The sequence below is a fragment of the Chaetura pelagica genome, unplaced genomic scaffold (assembly GCF_000747805.2).
Source record: "Chaetura pelagica isolate M959 unplaced genomic scaffold, ChaPel_1.0 scaffold76, whole genome shotgun sequence".
NCBI classification, from domain to species: Eukaryota; Metazoa; Chordata; class Aves; order Apodiformes; family Apodidae; genus Chaetura; species Chaetura pelagica.
The window spans coordinates 5643478-5662330 of record NW_009970723.1 but is presented as its reverse complement, the minus strand read 5'-3'; the positions used below and the strand labels follow the sequence as shown (position 1 = coordinate 5662330).

The 18853-nt window shown below is 37.5% G+C and overlaps 2 protein-coding genes across 2 annotated transcripts in view; one reads left to right on the top strand and one right to left on the bottom strand.

The window, feature by feature from the left end:
* NBN (nibrin) overlaps positions 1–1993 on the top strand; it is a 24177-nt gene extending 22184 nt beyond the window's left edge. The window contains exon 16 of the mRNA XM_010006496.1: positions 1963–1993. Coding sequence (XP_010004798.1) covers positions 1963–1993 — 31 coding nt within the window. The remainder of the gene's footprint in view (positions 1–1962) is intronic.
* A 10539-nt stretch (positions 1994–12532) lies between these two features.
* OSGIN2 (oxidative stress induced growth inhibitor family member 2) overlaps positions 12533–18853 on the bottom strand; it is an 11656-nt gene continuing 5335 nt past the window's right edge. The window contains exons 3-5 of the mRNA XM_010006419.1: positions 16768–16959; positions 16055–16146; positions 12533–13815 (exon numbers count right to left, since the gene is read on the bottom strand). Coding sequence (XP_010004721.1) covers positions 12768–13815; positions 16055–16146; positions 16768–16959 — 1332 coding nt within the window. The 3' untranslated portion in view covers positions 12533–12767. The remainder of the gene's footprint in view (positions 13816–16054; positions 16147–16767; positions 16960–18853) is intronic.

Here is an 18853-nt window from a genome sequence, read left to right as displayed (position 1 = left end):
TTTCCCTAATGTCTCTTTTGAAAGAGAGAATCATTCTGTTCAGCTGAATTCCTGTCCACTTACTTTCACTCTAATGATGTATAACCACTTCCTAATTAAAAACAGAACTAAGTCAAGTTTGGCACTTTATCCAATTTTTACATCTGCAATAGAGCTTTTAAATATATGTCAGTTATGAAGACATTTATAAATGGTGCATCTTGATTGCTGTGCTGGAATATTAACTGGTTAAAAATATCTTGATTAATTTTTACCTTTCAAAACACAATAGTGGAAACTTAGATAATTTATGTGTGTTCATGCTTATGAAAGTATTTACCTCCAATTTATTTAGCATAGTCGTATTTGCAGAAGTTTCCACAGTCAAAAATATTAAACCACACAATTTAATGTTCAGCAGTTTGTAACCTACTTCTAACTTTGTACTTAATCCTGAATAAAACTACTTGGCATAATGTTAACAGCTGCAATTTCCCATGAAAATTGCATTTGAATATGCCATTAGAAAGAGTCATGCAGTACTCCAAGGTAAAGAAAAACTTAAAGAAAAGCTGTGCCCTCAACTGCTGCTGAATACTTACTGAGATAGAGGAGGAAAGGAAGGCATATTGCACTGTATGGCAAGACTACAGATAAATGGGTTATGTTTAGTACTGGTCCTTTGTATCCTTAGCTCCCTGTTCCCAGCAAGGTCTTTTGTTTCTTTGTGCATTCACTCACAGTAGTGGAATTTCTGTAGTCCTCTTCTTGTTTCAGGCCACAGGCACTGTGCAGTTTCTTTTTTCTGATAATGTTTTTTGATTACTTTCTGTCTGGAAAACATCATCCTGGCTTCATTTAACATGGAAAATGGCTGGAGGTGAGGTGGGGGAGATTACATAAAAAGATGTTTGTGACTGTCAATCATCTTCATAAACATGGCCATAGACAGTCACAGGCAGGGTTGAAGCTGTTGGGGTGTCCTGATGGCAGGTTTCTGTCATGTCTCATCCTTTTCTCCTACCTGCCTATCTTTGCCCCCTATCCTTCCTCTCACCCTCAAATAGGATTTGGTTTTCAGGACACACTTAAATTTTAGGACTCATGTGTTACAATAGCAGTAAATTTGAATAAATGCTTTGAGATTTTAAATAAGGATCTCGTTTTGTTTAGCAAATATTTAATTATTTTCTTAGTTTTGATGTCAAGAAGCAAACAACCACTCTTGGACTTCTCACCTACCATGCATTTGGCTAACACTAAAAAAATGTGCATTTAGGTAGAAAAATGTGTATGGTGAAGAAGGATATTTTTGTCCAAACCTATAGCAAAGATACCTACACAACATGTGTAACTACACAACATGTGTAAGAGCCATTGAGAAACAGTTTTCACTATTAATCATAGAGGGTACATGTCTCATTTTTGCCAGAAGTCCAAACTGTGTAGCAGCAGCAGTGACTTCTAATACCTTTCTAGTTATGCAGTGATGTCATTTGGCTTACAGTTGTCACATTTTCCTGTCTAAGCAAAAAAAAATCTTGAACGAGAATAGCATTAACGGGAGCAAAACTGCCTGATCATTCAGTTGCATCCATAAGTTATTCATGCATGAATACAAAACATGTCAGAATTTCAAAGAAGTGACACAGGATTATGGGAGATGAAGCATAAATTGATAGAAAGGGAAGGCCAAGGAATGGCACTGTCAGGCAGTGTCAGTATAAGCATATTGCAGTAAATCAGTTAGCTATTTGCTATATTCAGCAGTCTGCTCAAGTCCCTACTGACTGGAAAAGGGAAACTTAACCCCTATTTTGAAAAAGAGAAAAAAGGAAGACCCAGGGAACTATAGGCCAGTCAGTCTCACTTATGTGGCCAGCAAGATCATGGAGCAGGTTCTCCTGGAAAACTAAGGCATATGAAAATTAAGGAGGAGATTTGAATATCACTGATTGTAGCAAATTTTCTTTTTTGTTGCAGATATGATCCTAATGTGAAAAGGAGAAGATAACTTGTGACCCAAATTTATGGTGATTCTCTAGCAAAATCTGCTTTCTGTTCCTTAGGTTGGCTGATTAAAGTGTGTAATACATACCTACATGTGACCATTTGAACAATTGTTATTTTAAGACTTGTTTTTAAGTCTTATTAAAGAAATGTTTCTTTCATTGCTTGGTACTTAAGGTTTGCATGTTTTCAAGACCCTACCATTATTTCCTTCAGAGTAAGTAAAATCCCATAAATACTTAGGGTTTCATTGTAGGCTGTTTATTTCTTATGTTCGCTTGTCAGTGCTATTCTGGGGAAAAAAGGCACATTTTCTTCTCAGAAATACTTTGTTCATTAGATTTTTGTATACTGTTGGTTTTGTCTTCAGGTGGAGGTTTTTGAAGGCTTCATAAATAAGTTAGACCAAACGTTGAATTTGTGCTTGAGTAAACCAGAAGTATTTAATATTGATAACTTCAAGCTTCTTCCGATTTTTGAAGTTGGTGACATCGTTATTAGTAGCCAAGCACCAATTTTGTGTGATGGCAGATTTTAAACAAATGTTTCAATTCTAAAATTCAGTTATTTTTGCTCTATTATGTCTTCAGACCTTAAGTATTTGTTTAAACAGCCTCAGTTAGACTGGAAACACTCTTGTAAACTCAGAAAAACATACCACAGTTATTTGCAGCAGCAACAAGCAATTTAATTTTGGTTTCTTGGGAAGGAGGAGAGAGGCAAAGGCAGCTTCTTTCTCTGCATGTTTCCTTTGCAAATAGGAGAGAGCCATGTTTGAAAATGGCTCTTTAAGAACAAAAGATGTAAACGGAAAGCCCAAAAGCTGTGTGATGAGAACCATTAGAGTATGAGAGTCTGTGTAATTTCTGAGAAATAACCTACATTCCTCAGAAGTGTAAATTCTGATCTAACGATGTCTCGTTCTTGTGGGGTTTTTTTGTTTTGTTTTTGGTTTGCTGGTTTAGGTTTTTTTGCAATGAGATCCAAGTTAGAATGGGATGAGATTGAATTTGATTGTTTCCAGGAATCATAGGGGGGAAGACCAAATCCACCCCAAAAATAAAACTTAGAAATAATAACAATTTGATAGATAGGGGGAGTTTCCCTGGAAAATAAAAAATAAAGTAACCCAACAACAACAAAACCACAAACTTGAAAGCTCCAGATCAGTGTTTGGCAGAGAAGCCAAATTAATCCCCTTGCTATTGGAAAGAATGTCTGTTATCCATGCCTTTACTTTTTTCACTCACTGTAACAATCTGCCCTTCAAAATAATACTGTCGTCTATATTGGCAGTCAAAGTTATGAAAGAGCTGCCTGGTTTTGGGTTAGGAGAGCTCATCTGAATGACTGGAGAATTTGGAATTTGAAGGTTTCCTAGGGAAGTAGTGAGAAAAGCCTTCCAGACTATGCTCAGCAGTATGAAGCCATCACATACAGATGAAGATGGACAGTAGCTCCATCACATCCTGTTTCAAGAGGCAGGATGGTAGAATCTCCTTCCTTAAGTGAGAAAGTAATTTGGTTCATGTAATTCAGTTTTAAGTATTCAGTAAGAAAGCTTCTTCCTCTGATGAGAGCTCCAAATGTGCAAGCAAGATGATGAAGCCTTTATGTTGTGTATAAGATTTGAAGAACAGCATCCTGTGTATATCAAGAAAGCAGATAATGTTGGTTGCATTGTCTTAAAAAATACGTAGTCTTCAAAAACCAGTTTTGTTTGGCATCTTCTTGATCAGGACTGTCCAGAGTGATACACAAAAGTGTGAGACCAGTACTTCTGGTTTCAGCACCAGCCATGGGAGTGTTTCAGTATTGTAACTTGCATCAGGGAACACCAGATCTTGTCCACCAAAACCTTTGAAAAGACTGTTCTTCAGCAGTTGAAATGTTTGCTGAAGGAGATGTGCAGACTGCTGTTTTTTGCTCCCTCAGGTGAGTTTTTGTACTGACACAATGAGAATTTCCAGGTTTTCCTTTTGAAGACCCACTGGTCCAATGAGACAGCTCTTATAGACTGCTGAGGATGGTATTTTTGTTTTTATTAATGCAAATAGCTTGGATAGCAGAGTATTGATGGACAAGATCCTTCAGAAGGGTGGTTTTACAGTTGTAAAAAACAGAACTTGTAATTTCACTTCAGAAATTCTCAAAAGATAAGACTGTCCAGGGATCTTTTGTCTGCTTCCATTTTAGCATTGTTTTGTCATGATTTTTGACTCCAGACATTGGAGGAAACACACTTGTTGCCTTACTGGTTTGGGCTTTCAAAGGTAGATGTTAAAGGACGATTACAAATCTCAGAGCCTGGCCATCCAATAAACTACATCAGTATTTGCCTTTGCCTTGGAACTTTTTGACCTTTTTCACAAAACATGCTGTGTACGCCAACCCCACGAAGCACCTAAGCCCCATGCAGCTGCTCATGTGCTCCCCCCCCCAACAGCATCAGTATGATGGGGCAGAGAGAATCACAGGGTAAAAGTGGGGAAGCTCATCAGTGGAGATAGACAGTTTCATAGGTAAAGCAAAAGTGATGAGCACAAGAAAGGGCTATTAACTGCATTCTGCAGTTGAGAACTTGCTGCATGCTCCCTTTTCAGTCTGTGAGGCGTGTCCCGTGTGGCTTCAAGATTCAGTTGACAGAGTTTTCTGACAAAATTCATGTGGTGGTGATCTTCTTTAGAAGGTTAAAAAAGTTCACTAACTCAGATGTGACATCTAAGGTTTCTTACCTGCCACAAACCACAGCCTGCAAGCATACCCCACCTTTTTGAGAAATGCTGATCTTCACCTAAAAATACATCTAAGCAGCACTTATCTTCAGATCTTGTTTCTTGCTTTTTCTTGTGTTACAGTTTGTTTGAGGGTTGGTTGGGATTGTTTTTTATAGTGTGTATTATCTTTGTTCACACTACTCACAGGAAGGAAATGCACACGTTACATAAACTAAATATACTTTTTATTAGCAACTTTTTAAAAATACAGTCTTGCATTCAGCAGCTTAGCTGAACACGGTTTAATGCAGATTGAATTACTCTGTGCATTGCTAAGTAGAGGATGGGTGCTGTATCCCTGAAGGAAAAACATACTTCAATTTCAGTGGAACTCACACCATGATGTCCCATCTTTCCCACATCAGCTGGGGAATCCAGTCTTTTTTGAGAAGGCTACCAAGATACTCTCACTGTTCAAGTTTGTTTTCTATTTCAGTCCATTTACATCTGTGAGTCTGTCCCTTTTTCTTCTACCTTTACTCCCCATCATCTCCCAGAATGGGGGCTTGCACAGCAGGGCTGGCCTGTCCCCTGTCACTGCACCACTTCCCATATGCTTAAAATGTGTTTGCACTCAGCTTCAGTTTCCTCCATGCACCGACCTCCCCATGGACTTCCTTGAGTGCTAAGCCAACTTCATTACCTCCATTCCTGATGTGTCTGAGATGCTCTAGTCCATGTTTGCTATCAAACCTTAGTTGATGACTGTGACAACTGGAACAGAAAGAACCTTTGCTATAGACCTACCTCTAGCCCTCTCCCAGCTCTCCCATTACCACTCCATTCTGAACAGGTGATTTCTCAATCCTTATTCTTACCCTGTCTTTCCACCTTCTCGCATAAAACTTGCCCTTCTCTTGCTCTTTTCCATTTCTTAAATCCCTGGTCACATTTGGCTACATCTGGTGTTTGATTCACAAACTGGCTATTTCTGAATGTGTTCTGGTTCTAGTATCTCCTTAGATCTTAAGCCAAATGTGGTAAAACCTGAACTGTGTTCCATTCTTCTTCACTTACTAAAGCTTTGATAACCACTGTCACCATACTGCAGTGAGATAGTTATGAACATGAGATCTCCCTCACAACTTTCCCCACCACTTGAGCATTCTGCCCTTATCACCCTGCTCCAGCTTTGCCTATCAGAATCTCAGACATTGGCTACAGCACCAGATACATGCAAATAACACCTTTTCCCTCTGAATACTGCAGCTCTCCAAATGCTTCTTCCCACCGTTTGTTTTTGTCTGACTTAAAAGAGTTCCTCACTTCTCCAAACCCAAAAAATTGGCTTCTAGGTGAAACTTTTAGTAGTACACCTTTAGCTTTCCATCTGTCATCAGTTTTCACACATGATGATAGATCAAGCTTAGCATGCAAACCTCAGGTAGGTTTATCATCTAATCAAAGCTAAGGTTTTGCTCACAAGTTGCTTGTAGCTCAGAAGAATATATTTTAGCTGAGAGAAGGTCTGTCCATGTTTACAATGCTTATCTAAAAAAATACAGGTATGACCCAAGCATACTCCAGCAAAAGCAGAAATACTGAGGCATGACAAACAGAAATTACATTTACACAGTATCACCAAGTCCAAGAGTATCATGAGTGTGAACAAAATTGTAGGCAGATTAATATAAGCCTTTTTCTCAGAACTGGAATTTCACAACCAGCATCCCAGACCTGACAGAGAAACGGGCAAGATCAGAGTATGGACTTTCCAGATTCTGTCAGGTAGATGAACATAGTGGGATCAGTTCTTCAACAAGAATAACTCAATGTTCACATAGAAGCTGGTCCTAGAATCCAACCTGATGAAAAAAGTGAATTATTTCTCTCTCCTCAGAGGATCCCCTGGCACAGTATTAAGTCTCTCTTTTATGACCTTGTTTTTAGATTTGATTTCTGGGCAAATATTTTTCTTTATACACCTAGTTAAACAAGAACCTAAAAATGCCAGAATTCTGTATTTTGTGTATGTGTCACAAACTTAAGTGTTAATTTTCTTTATGCTGGTATGTAAGCCTGCAGAGGGAGTCCAGGAATATGAAGCTGAATTTAGTTTATTGAAGCACCCACTGCAGGCCATGTAGGCTGGTACTTGCACATTGCCAGTGATCTCAGAATAAAGAGAGGAAAGTGCAAATTGGATTAACTTCATCTCCAGAACAAGTAGTTTCAAAGGACAGGAGAGATAAGAATATGAAGTATATTTTTTTCCTGGTTCTGATCCCTTCTGATGACCACTAAGTTATAAAAGTTGGCTTACATATATGCCCTGTAAGTACAAAATTATCAGTTAGAAAAATCAGCAAACATGCAGACAGGTGTAATGTGAATTTAGTTCAGGGTCTGTTTAAGCTTAAATGTTCCATACTGTCTGCAAGGCAAACCCATCCTTAAAACAGTATTTAGCTTGACTACAAGTTTTTAAGTTACACTGTAACACTTTCCCCTCCCCATAATCCTTGTTCCTTACAACAGATTCATCCTTGACCTCACACTTTCTTGGGTAATTCAAGCTTCAGAAATTAGCTAAATTCAAACACCTTAATTGTACCGTATTCCCCAACATAGTATTTTTCAGTAAAAAACAAACAAACAAAAAAAAAACACAAAAAAACATACACAAAAAAAACCAAAAACCCCCAAACCAAAACAACAAAACCCACTATCATTCAATATCCTAGCTTCAAATTTGTACCTCTGACGTCACCAAAGCCTTTCTTTCTCTTCCCAAGAATGTGTCCATTTCCATTGTTTCTGCTGAACAGAATCAGATATTATGGTTATTTCTGTTTCAGGCTGGGCAAGGAGAAAAGGGGGGAGTAAATGTCCAAAAATCTCTCATATCAGTTGAGGAACTGTGCTCCCCAACTTGCTCTCACATTAAAAAATAATCCAAAATGACGACAGAACATTGCTACTGTAAGGTTAAAAAAAAATACATCTAAATATGTAACAGTTTAAGCCTTTTTATCACTTTTGTTCCATAACTTACTCAAAATGAAATCATTACTATATGGATTGTAATAAAATGGAATAATCAGCTGCCATTAGGGCAGATACTGGCTACCTCTTGCTGTTGAGAAATGTTTGGGACCTAGCACTGCTCTTATGTTAAAATACCTGCTTGTTTTCTCAGAAGAAGAAAATAACGGTACCAGAGCAACCAAATCTCATCTCTTGGCACAGGACCTTACTGATGCAGTCTTACAGCTTCTGAAACAAATACAAGTGCTTCTAGTTCATATGTATGTGTTGCACTTCAGTGTAACTTCAGTTAATAGCCAGTTAAAAATACACATTAGACTAACAGCTCCACCACAGCACCTGAAGTTACAGTATGCAGATCTTGACAGAAGAGGATGGGAGACCACCAGCTTATCAACACTGTGTGGATGCAGTTCAGCACCTGTAGGTTTGCAGTTCGGTCTGCTCAGATCCTTTGCTGCTTTCCTCCCATCATTTCTCACTGGTCACTTGTTATCAGTGAGGATTAACAAGAAGTTTGCTGATTTTACACCCTTGTTTCTCTCATGAGCAGTTGGCCTAAAAACAGGCTCTGATGAGGTAAATTCCTTTTCTTCCCCTCAGCTGGCTGTGCAGGTCAGGCCTGCCTCAAAGCCTGGATCTTAGTATAATTTCCTCCAGCTTTGAACAAGTACTACGGATTTCTCACTCACGCCTTTTCAGTTTTTGAGCAGTGAGAGAAAGAAGCTACAGCCACCACCCTCCACAAAATTAGTATTTTTCATCATGCAACTACACTCTGTGAAATTAGTAATTAAAAAAGGTACCTACATTCTCCAGGCCAGAAGGAAAATACAGGGTACCCCAACAATTCCCTGATCCTGAGGACCAGGGACCTACTACTGTGCAATGCACTTTGGTGTCCCTTACTCAATGTCTAGGTGCTGTTTCTGAGACCTATACTCTTTCCATACATTCACTGGCAAATCCAGATTATTAGGAAAATCACAGAATCACAGAATTACTGAGGCTAGAAAAGGCCTCTGAGATCAAGTCCAACCTATGACCTGACACCACAACATCAGCTAGACTGTGTAGCTAAGTGTCACATCCAGCCTTTCATAGAATCATAGAATCATTAAGGTTGGAAGGGACCTCAAAGACTATCAAGCTCCAACCCCCCTGCCATGAGCAGGGATCCCTACCACTATACCAGGTTGCACAAAACCTCATCCAACCTGGCCTTAAAAACCTCCAGCGATGGGGCATCAACAACTTCCCTGGGCAACCCATTCCACTACCTTACCACCTTTATAGTGAAGAATTTCTTCCTGATACCTAATCTAAATCTCCCCTCTCTCAGCTTAAAACCATTACCCCTTGTCCTATCACTATCTTCTCTGATGAAAAGCGCCTCCCCAGCCTTCCTGTAGGCCCCCTTCCAAGTACTAGAAAGCTGCTATATAAGGTCTCCCTGGTCTTTCTCCCTGGTCTTTTCTCTCCCAGTCTCTTCTTAAACACCTACAGGTAGCTCCACCACTTCTGTGCGCAGTCTATTCCAATGTCTGATCCACCTCTCTGTGAGGAAGTGTTTCCTGACATCCAACCTAAACCTCCCCTGGCACAGCTTCAGGCCCCGCCCTCTCATCCTGTCACTAGTTGCCTGAGAGGAGAACACAACCCCCACTGACTACAGCCTCCCTTCAGGTAGTTGGAGAGAGTCATAAGGTCCCCCCTGAATCTCATCTTCTTCAGGCTAAACAACCCCAGTTCCCTCAGTCTCTCCTCCTAAGACTTTCCCTCTAGTCCCTTCACCAGCCTTGTTGATCTCCTCTGAACCTGCTAGAGCACCTCAGTATCTTTCTTGAATCTCCTATGACAGATCTTAGTCCCAGTCCAACATAGCTGGATACTACATAAAATTATCTGAGCCAAATTTTAGCTAGGAGACACATTCAGCATTAAGAACCAATCCCAAATGTGACATTTTCCCATGAGCCTGTTAGAAAATACACAGTATGGGTTAACATGCATTTATGAATTCCATGAATCCCAATTAAATTCCTTTAGCTAAAAATTAGATTCTTCCTGGTTGTAATTTAGTAATAAAGCTTAAGTAGTAAGCACCCTTTTTCAATCCACGATGTTTAAAAGCTGATCTTTCTCACAGAAAGAAGAGGTGAAAGCAAACAGCCTCCCTTCTGGGAACTATTACAACATACAGGAAATTAAAATATGGGGGGGGATGCTGTTGGTTTTTTTTGCAAATCTCAGAAAAAAAAAAAAAGTATTTCCCCAAAAGACAATCATTCAGTGCCAACATCTAATAAAAAATAAATGCAGTAATTATGATATAATGCTTTAGATAAAGCTATCCTAAGGGAAAACCTCCCTTTTTGCATCTCTTAATTCCCTCAAAATTACGAAGAGGAGAGAAACAGAAATGTCTCTCTAAATCAGAAATCCAAGTGAGAAAGTACTGCTAAAACTTGGAAACTCACAATTCCTAGAACAAACAGGCTGCTTTTTTACTCAAGCTTTGGTTGAAAAAAGTGGTTTAATACTGTCTTGATAAATATGACCACCGTGAAAATCTGTCTGCCCAACTAAGTGGTCTCACATGTGATTTTTTTATCCCGAACATATTGGCAAGATTGACAACATTAAAAAAAAAAAAAAAGTTAAACCTCAAGGTGCTGTAATACTGCCGTGAAAGCTGTGTAATAATAGGACAAAAATGTCTGTTCAGAATTTGTCACTACAGCACAACCTGCAAGTAGCTGCAGCGGCTGAGGTTAAAGACTTGGCTGTTTGAAGCTTTTCTCCCCTTTTTTGCAAAATAGCTGTTTAAGAAAATTGTTTACTTTGTTTTGTAGGCATTTTAAATGTTTCACATGACAAATGAAAATGCAGTAACATGCCACGGTATGTTGTATTTCGACACTTAAATTGAATTAATCACAGTGCAGATGTATTTCCAATATATTAACTGCAATAAAATTCTATTATCAAGTGCTTAGCACTTTTAACACTGTTTCTCAGTTAAAATTATTAGATAACACAGGTTTAAGACAGATCTATATATACACAGTTTCTGCCAAAGAAGGCAAATCACAGAATCTCAGTTCAATTATGAAGAAAATATGCCTATAATTTTGCACAATTAAAACCAGCTCAGATACAAGCATAAAAAAGTATCTTAACTAGTATTGTGACAAAGCACGGTTAAATCCAACCATGAAGGCAATGCAGAAATTTACCTCATTTGTGTTTTATTTTTATGCAATTAAGTTGGCTCTAAACTAAAATTTCTTATTAATAGCGTAAATTTCATAATTACTTTGGACTTCCATTGAAAACACTGTCACTCCTAATCCTTGCATACTTTACCTTTTCAACTTCTGTCCAAAGCCTGAGTAACTTATTCAGATGTATAAAGGCCTGCAGTAGCCACAGAAGCCCCTGTAATTCAGTAGGCACAGAAAACAGGCATTTGTTGCATATAGGTATCTACAACTTAGGAAAGTTAGACAGCTGGGAAACTAACAAACACTAGCAGTTTCAGAAAGTCTAAGCCTAATTTCCATTTTTAAAATCTGTTAAAGTTCCAATATGGAGATTTTAATCATGCAAATACAGTACCTTAAACTAACATTATGTTCTTCAACACGAAAACCATCCAAACAAAAAAAATTAAATAACATCTATTCCATCACCATGGACCTGACTTAAAACATTTGGTAATAAATCAATCAAAATCAAGCACTTGGTCTATTGAGAGTTCTGGAAGGTAACTGAAGTTTTCTAACTAGCTGCTGCTTACCTCACTACAGTGAATAACCCAAGAGTGTGTTTAGGTAAACTCTAAAGAGCATCAAATGAAATTTAGGTCTTATGTTACAGACCAGAAAGATGAAACTTCAATTTAGAGGTAGGTACAAGTTAAGACAAGTTCTTTGTCTTCCATAACAAGCTTTGAGATTTACAGGAACTATGGCATGTTTGCTTTGAGTTTAGTTTATTTACTTTTTAGCTGGCTGTGAGATATAAGCCTTTTACAAGTTTCAAAAACTAAAGGCTAGAATAATTTCAGTGTTATGTGCTGCTCTAGAAAAAGAAACAACCAATATTTGGTCAAATGGGAGATGAGAATATCTATCACCCACCTTCATCAGTCAAGAGATCCCACTCAGTCTTCCTGGACTAAAAAAAACCCTTCAGTTTTCTCATGTACTTAATTTTTCAGTAGATAGATATTCATTATATTGACACTGTAATTAAGAGCACTTACATCAGTACTTTATTGTTTATGTTAATGAGTATTCTCAGAATGTACATATCACTGTAGGGGAACATCTCATGTTAATCTTTCTGCCCTCACCCAACTCTAGGCATAGTGTGAAAAAACATTAACGGATTGTACCAAACTGTGTATTAAAGATTTAAAAGGGAATGCTTATTCTTTTATTCCAATTATCAAATAGGATAATTTGTAACTGTTGAGCAATACTTCTTGCTTACAGAAATCCTCCTTACAGTAAAACCATTTTACTAAGTGCTCATTCCGAGTATTGCTGTGTTACTATGGCAAATAAATAAAATCCTTGTTTTGAGCAGAAGGCTCCAAATTTGCCTGGGGACCAAGAATCACTTTGTACTAAGCAAGCTTTCTGTTTTCAGAAGTTATTTTGTCACATCTGACACTAAAATGTAAAGCCACTCTGGTAGGCAATGCTTTTCCCAGAGGAAGTCTGCTCTTTTCTCTGAGCAAGAGATGACAGGCAGGTCAATGTAAGTTAGTCTCATTTTCTGTTTATCTGGAAGCAACTCCAGTTGAGATCAGTTGTAATAGCAGATCAATTTTTCGTATTTTGAAAAGATGAAATATTGCAGTATCAGCATCCTTTACCAAGCAATACAAGCGCAGGTTACTTGTATACAACAGAAATGTGACTGCTATCAACTTTTGCTGTCAGTGAGTGTTCTGTTAGACTACATCTGTAATCCTACATGGGAAAGTTTCTCATGCCTTATTTATGGTACCCCATCACCTCTTCCATCCCCACTTTCAATCAATTCATGTTTCTTTTTCTGTCTTACTGCCAAGCATCTTGCAATGCCCAATGCACCTCCTTTTAAAAACCGTACAAAGTTGTCTCCCACCAGAGGGCCTAAAGCAAAGAGGTTAGCTTCTTTAGTGCATTCGTAAGTGTATGGATCAATCTCTATAGGATTCCCCTTGCATGTGATGGGCTGATTAGAGTGATGACCTATACTGTATCCTTGGTCCTTTAGAAAGAAAAGATTTGGGTGAGAACCTATCAGAACTAAGGCTACAGAAAACTTCAAAATTTTCTTCAGTCCAGAGGCACTCTGAAGAACACACTTCATTTCAGGCTTGAAAGAAAGTACATTGTGTTCAGGGAAACTAGTGTAAGCAGAATGCAGAGGCGAGTCCACAGGATGTGACTGAGTACACATCATATGATAGACCTTATGGTATTCAGGGTAAAGCTTTTTCGGTAACTGTTTGAAAATCAAACTTGTATCAGTAACTCTTCTACGAAACACGTGGATTACAGGGATGTTGTTGTTGCAGGCACACAACACTGCATCAGCTGCTGTAAGTCCAGCACCCACAATTAACACAGGATCTGCCTTCCCACGTAACTTCCCTTTGCTGATAGCAGCTCCAAAGTCAGACATGGAATGAAGCACAAAAGGAAAATCTTCTCCTTCAACCTGCAGCCGGCCAGGAGAATCAAAGGTTCCTGTAGCAAGAGCCACATTCTCAGCAAAGAGGCAGAAGGGCACATGAGAGCCATCTGCTGCTCTCTGGTATCCTCTGACTTCCCAATTTCTCTTAATCAGTGATTTTTGTCCATCTTCCATTTCCAAATGCTGCGTTGAAATACCTTCAGTTAGTTGACTTCTGTCGTCCTCACCCTTTCCTCGGTAAAGCCTGGATACTGATGTTATGTAAACATTATCTCTGAAATTCTTTTGAAGGCCCATTACTTTAACATAGTGTTTATAATAACAAGCTATTTCCTCTGGCATGACTCGATCACTCTTTATATTTCTGAAACAAAATTGAATGGTTCCAGTTAATATTTAGACCTTACTGGTAATTTGAATATCATATGACATACTACTTAACAGTCAAATTTGAGAGGACTGAATCTGCTCAGCGTAACTGACATTGATCAGTATCTTTGAACACATTCAATTAATTTGTTCTCTTGATTCCTCATATACAAGACAAGCTATCTTTTTTTTTTTTCTTAATAGCAGTAAATCTTCAAAATGTAAGATGCTATGGTGATTATCGAATTAAGCATAACAAAACTGCACTGTCACATTAGGTCTGTCTGGAAGTGTTTTACAAAGCCACTTTAGCATAATGCAATACAGTACTAGCTAAACTTGTACTCAGTGAGAATACCCTTAGGATATAAATAATTGAATATCACAGTAATTGTTAAGTGCTAATGTTCAAATTCTAGGTCCGATATATTACTTGAGTCAAATATTCTTCATTGCACTTTGCAAAAGACCTCTTCCTTGGGTACAGATAAATTCACTAAGAACCAAATAAAGCAGTTCCATATCACATGAATGAAGAAATCATGTATGACACTGAACCTTAATGCAACTATATACAGAGGATTATGATGTCTGACTGTTCAATAAAAAGTATTTTTGCACTGCAATCTTGATATTACATCTATGCTTTTCTCATGCTTTTTTTGCATTCTCCTTTATAAAAAAGCTGAAAATGTCATTATTTTGAACAGGTGCATGAATTTTGCTGCTTCTTTGGCAGTAACGTCTAGAAAAAAGGCAAAAGAAACAGTGCTGAACATCAGGATTGCTACTGAATTACATTTAAAAGCATCTTTGCAATTAATGGGGCTACTCATTCTCACAGATTAACAAGTTACTAGCACATGTACTTTTCAATGTTTTTTACTACTCTGAAAAACCTGATGAGGTATTTATTGAAGAGGATGACATAACAGTGTGACATCTGTTACAAGGAAACTTAGGAAACTATTTTACATTACTACAAGTTTTAATACTTTTAAGTATTTTTGCTTAGTTGTAGTGTAACAGGCAGCATTTCTGTTTTTAGTATTGTTAAAAACTATAATATAAACAAATTAGCTTCAGATAATAAGCAGCTTATGGGATTTCAGTTAATAAGGAGGCAAGATTACTGTGGTTATCTAAGAAAGCGATTAAAGAACAAAGGTACGGTTTCTTTACTCTGAAGTGACTAAGTCTGCCCTTAAAGACATAACCCAAGTAATTCTACTTTTTTTTTTTGCCATATGTGGTACATCCAGAGCACAACATCCTTTAATTTTTGCTAGAACAAAAAATGAAAACCAGGAATACAATTTTAGACAACACTTACAGAGAGGGTTCCTAGGTTAATCTGCTGACACAGAACTTTATGAACTAATTGTACAATTGAAATAAAAACAGTGAGCTTGTACAAGACTCATTTTTCTTCTCTAAATTTTTTTCAAGAAACTTACTACTAGAAAATAATATTGGGAAATAATTATGCTTTTAAATTAAAATTCAGATAGCAACATTTCAGATGCTGGAGCTTTGCCTATAAAAGCAAATAGTGAATCACAAAAATGCTAGTGCGGACAGCAACTTTATATAGTGGTGAGTATCCCCACCTGCCACATGGGAGACAATGAAAATTTCTGGACATTAGTAAAAAAATTTTCAGAGAAAGAATGGTCAGACACTGGAATGGGCTGCCCAGAGAAGTGGTTGAGTCACCATCTCTGTATGTGTTTAAGGGTCATTTGGATGTGGTGTTGGTGGGTATGGTTTAGGGGAGAACTATGTAGAGTAGGGATGATGGTTGGAATCAGTGATCCCAAGGGTCTTTTCCAACCTTAATAGTTCTATGATTCTGTGATTCGGGTGCATCCATGTTGAAAGAGGGACTTCTGATACTTCTATGGATTTCGAATCCCTCCCTCAATCTTTGCTCAACTCTGAGTAAAAGCACTTACAGTAACAGCACTTCTTTGTGAAACACTGCTGAACACACGACTGCCAGTATGTTTGCTTCAATGCACTCAAAGCAATCACTCGGGCCAACCATTGTCCATTTTGTTTTCCAACAGAGTACACACAGCAGAATAATTTCCAGTGCCATCGGCAATTTAATAAACAAAACAAGAAGCCTTCCTGTGAACAACGAAGTGTGAGTGTTTGCCAATTCTTACAGTAATGCTATCTGGGTTCTTATAGCAAGTACACTTCCCAAATACATTATGCAGTATCTTTACCTGCGTTTGCTAGCTGCCCACTCCTTAAAGGTCAGGCCAGGCAACTCCATCCAGTCTCCAAAACTGATTGTTCGCATAGATCCTTCCATGGACTATGGAGAGAAAACCCTATATGCATGACCAGCTACATTTCAAATGGATACATCTATCTAAAACACAGTGAAGTTCTTCTCATTGTACAAATTTAGAGCAATAAAATTCCAGAATCTAACATATCAGGACATTACATAAAGTGCTGATGAACTGTTTTCCTGTTACAATTAGATACTATTTCAAGGACTAACTACATGATCTAATAAAACAGAAGGAAATGGGAGAACAAATGAAAGGCAAACTAAAAGCAAGTTACTTAAAATACAAAATAAGACGGAGAAAGTGTGAAACCAACAGCATATAAACACATTAAGAATAAGGTTTTGTACAACAGCACTTGGAAACAATGCAAAGACAGGAGGAAAAAAGGAATTAAAAATACTCATTATAATTAATTAAATTAAAACTAATAAAAAACCACAATAGCAACTATGGTCACAAATCCCCCAATTAAGGACGACTTTTTCCTTCCTTTCTCATCTCTCTAACACATTTGGGGCTTTGGTAATTAAGCAGTTGAAATTGCAATTGCTATTACCATCTAAAACATCCTTAGATAGCAAGAAAACCCTGAAACCACAACATTTTAAAGTTACTGTGGAAATCAAATTTTTACTCACATGCCAAGCCCCACCGGGTGGTCCTTTACCAAGCACTATATGGGGTATATAATTATGTTGTTCTAGCTTCCAGTGCAAAACTGGTGGGTAGTCATACCCAAAGTCAGCATCGGGATGAAGCAGTGTATCAAAAAGCACTGCAACTGGGTTTGAAGAACGTCCTTCAAGGCCTTCAGAGAGGTACTCTAGATCCTAAAATAGGAAGGAAAATTTTCATCTGTTCATACAGCTTTTACTGTTATCAAGCTGTTCTGATATACAGAAGTTGATTTCAAAATAAAACACAATTACTTCAAGTTGCATTTTAAGTAGGGGTAAGTATTTAACTTAGATATTCAATCAAAACGCTTTTCAGAAATAATTGCCCATGATTCAGTTCTTTAACTCTGAATAATACATTTCCTTCATTTAAAAATTACAAGCTAGTAACATAGTAATACCGGGGCAGGTCAGTATTTGAAATTCTTTGTAGGAAAAGAAATATAGGAACAAATACTCAGAGATCAGAGCAGTTTAGTAACATCTATATTTATAGATCACAGACTGCTTTTAACAAAGAATCGCTATTATTACTACAAGTCCCATTTTGATAAAACAAAATTAGAATCCAAACCCATTAAATTTTAAAGATCAAGTAGAAAAAGCTCCTTTGACAACTCTAAGGTCATTCCAAACCTTATTTAATTCTATGATGAAATCATGGAGGTATTCTAAGTATTAATTTTAAAGATCAATTAATATTAGGCTTATTTTACAAAGCAGAATTCTTCAAAATGTTCACATTTCAGCATCTGTTAACCAGCTGTGTTCTAAAAACTGTGCAATGCAATGGCAAATATTTGAAGAGAGAAGAAAGATCTGAAGAACTGGCCATGAGGCCAATTTTTGCTGACAAAAACCAGACAGTTTAGCCTCTTAAACTGAGAGAATCTCAGGGAATCAGAGGAGGATGAAGTACAGAAAACACATGTAGCCAAAAGCTTAGGCAACTTACCATCCCACCAAAAAAAATTTTTTTAATTGAGACTTAAGGTCAACATTACATGCAAACAATGCAGCATTAAAACAAAAATTAGTCCAAACCCAGTCAACCAGCCCCTGCTTCCCCACTACAAACACATATGCATGTTTCTGTTTCAAGTAAATTAGTCACATAGACAATACAGTTAGTGATAGCATTGTGATTAATCAATCAGGAATATAGTGAGGTGAGTAGAAACCACTGATAACATAGCAAAAAAATTTCAACTAATCAAATCGGAAAAAATTGGATATATCAATCCAATAACATGCATAACAAATACAGCACATTGCAACTGTGAGAGCAACACAAACACTGAAGGACACATCTGGTTCAGAAAGAAAAACTGGTTGTGATTACAGAGGGTATTTGTCCCTCAAATTACTAAAAATAAAGTCATAATGAGAATTGTGTTATTTAGGAAGATTTTAACTTATGTTAGTAGTGTGTGTTCTTTGTTGATAGTGCTCAAACATAACATCTTAGGACATGAAAGCTGGAATTCCTGCATTAGCTACTCACTGACCAAGCGGTGCTCTACACACTTTTGGAAAGTAGTAAGAACTCAACAAAGGGCAGACTGCAAAACCAAAAAACATGACAAACAAAAAGCCCTTAAGAACTGTAAAAAACACCTAACATGCCTCAGGATGACAGTCATGAGTTGATTCTATTTAAATTAACAGAATAACAAAATAACTTATTAATGCATTAGAAATCCAATTAAGTTAGTAGGCTGGTTCTTCACAATACAATCTGTAGAATGTTTTGTGATACTCTTAAAATGCACTGCTTTTCATCAGAAGTGCCTTACGTATAATTTGTTACAAGCAACTGAAGAAGGTATACACTGGTCTATTACAGGTAGGAAAAGCAGAGGCCAAAAGCAGAGACAAAGCTAGTTGTTTGAGGTCACACTGAGTTACTGTGCTTTACTGTGGTCTAATTCTTTGTGGGGTGAGAATATTAAGCCTTTTCTTGCCTACAGCACTACTTATGTAAGTTGCAAAAGCATTTTAAACAGGATCATTAGGCCTACTGTTTCATAATCCAGCTTGCAGTAGG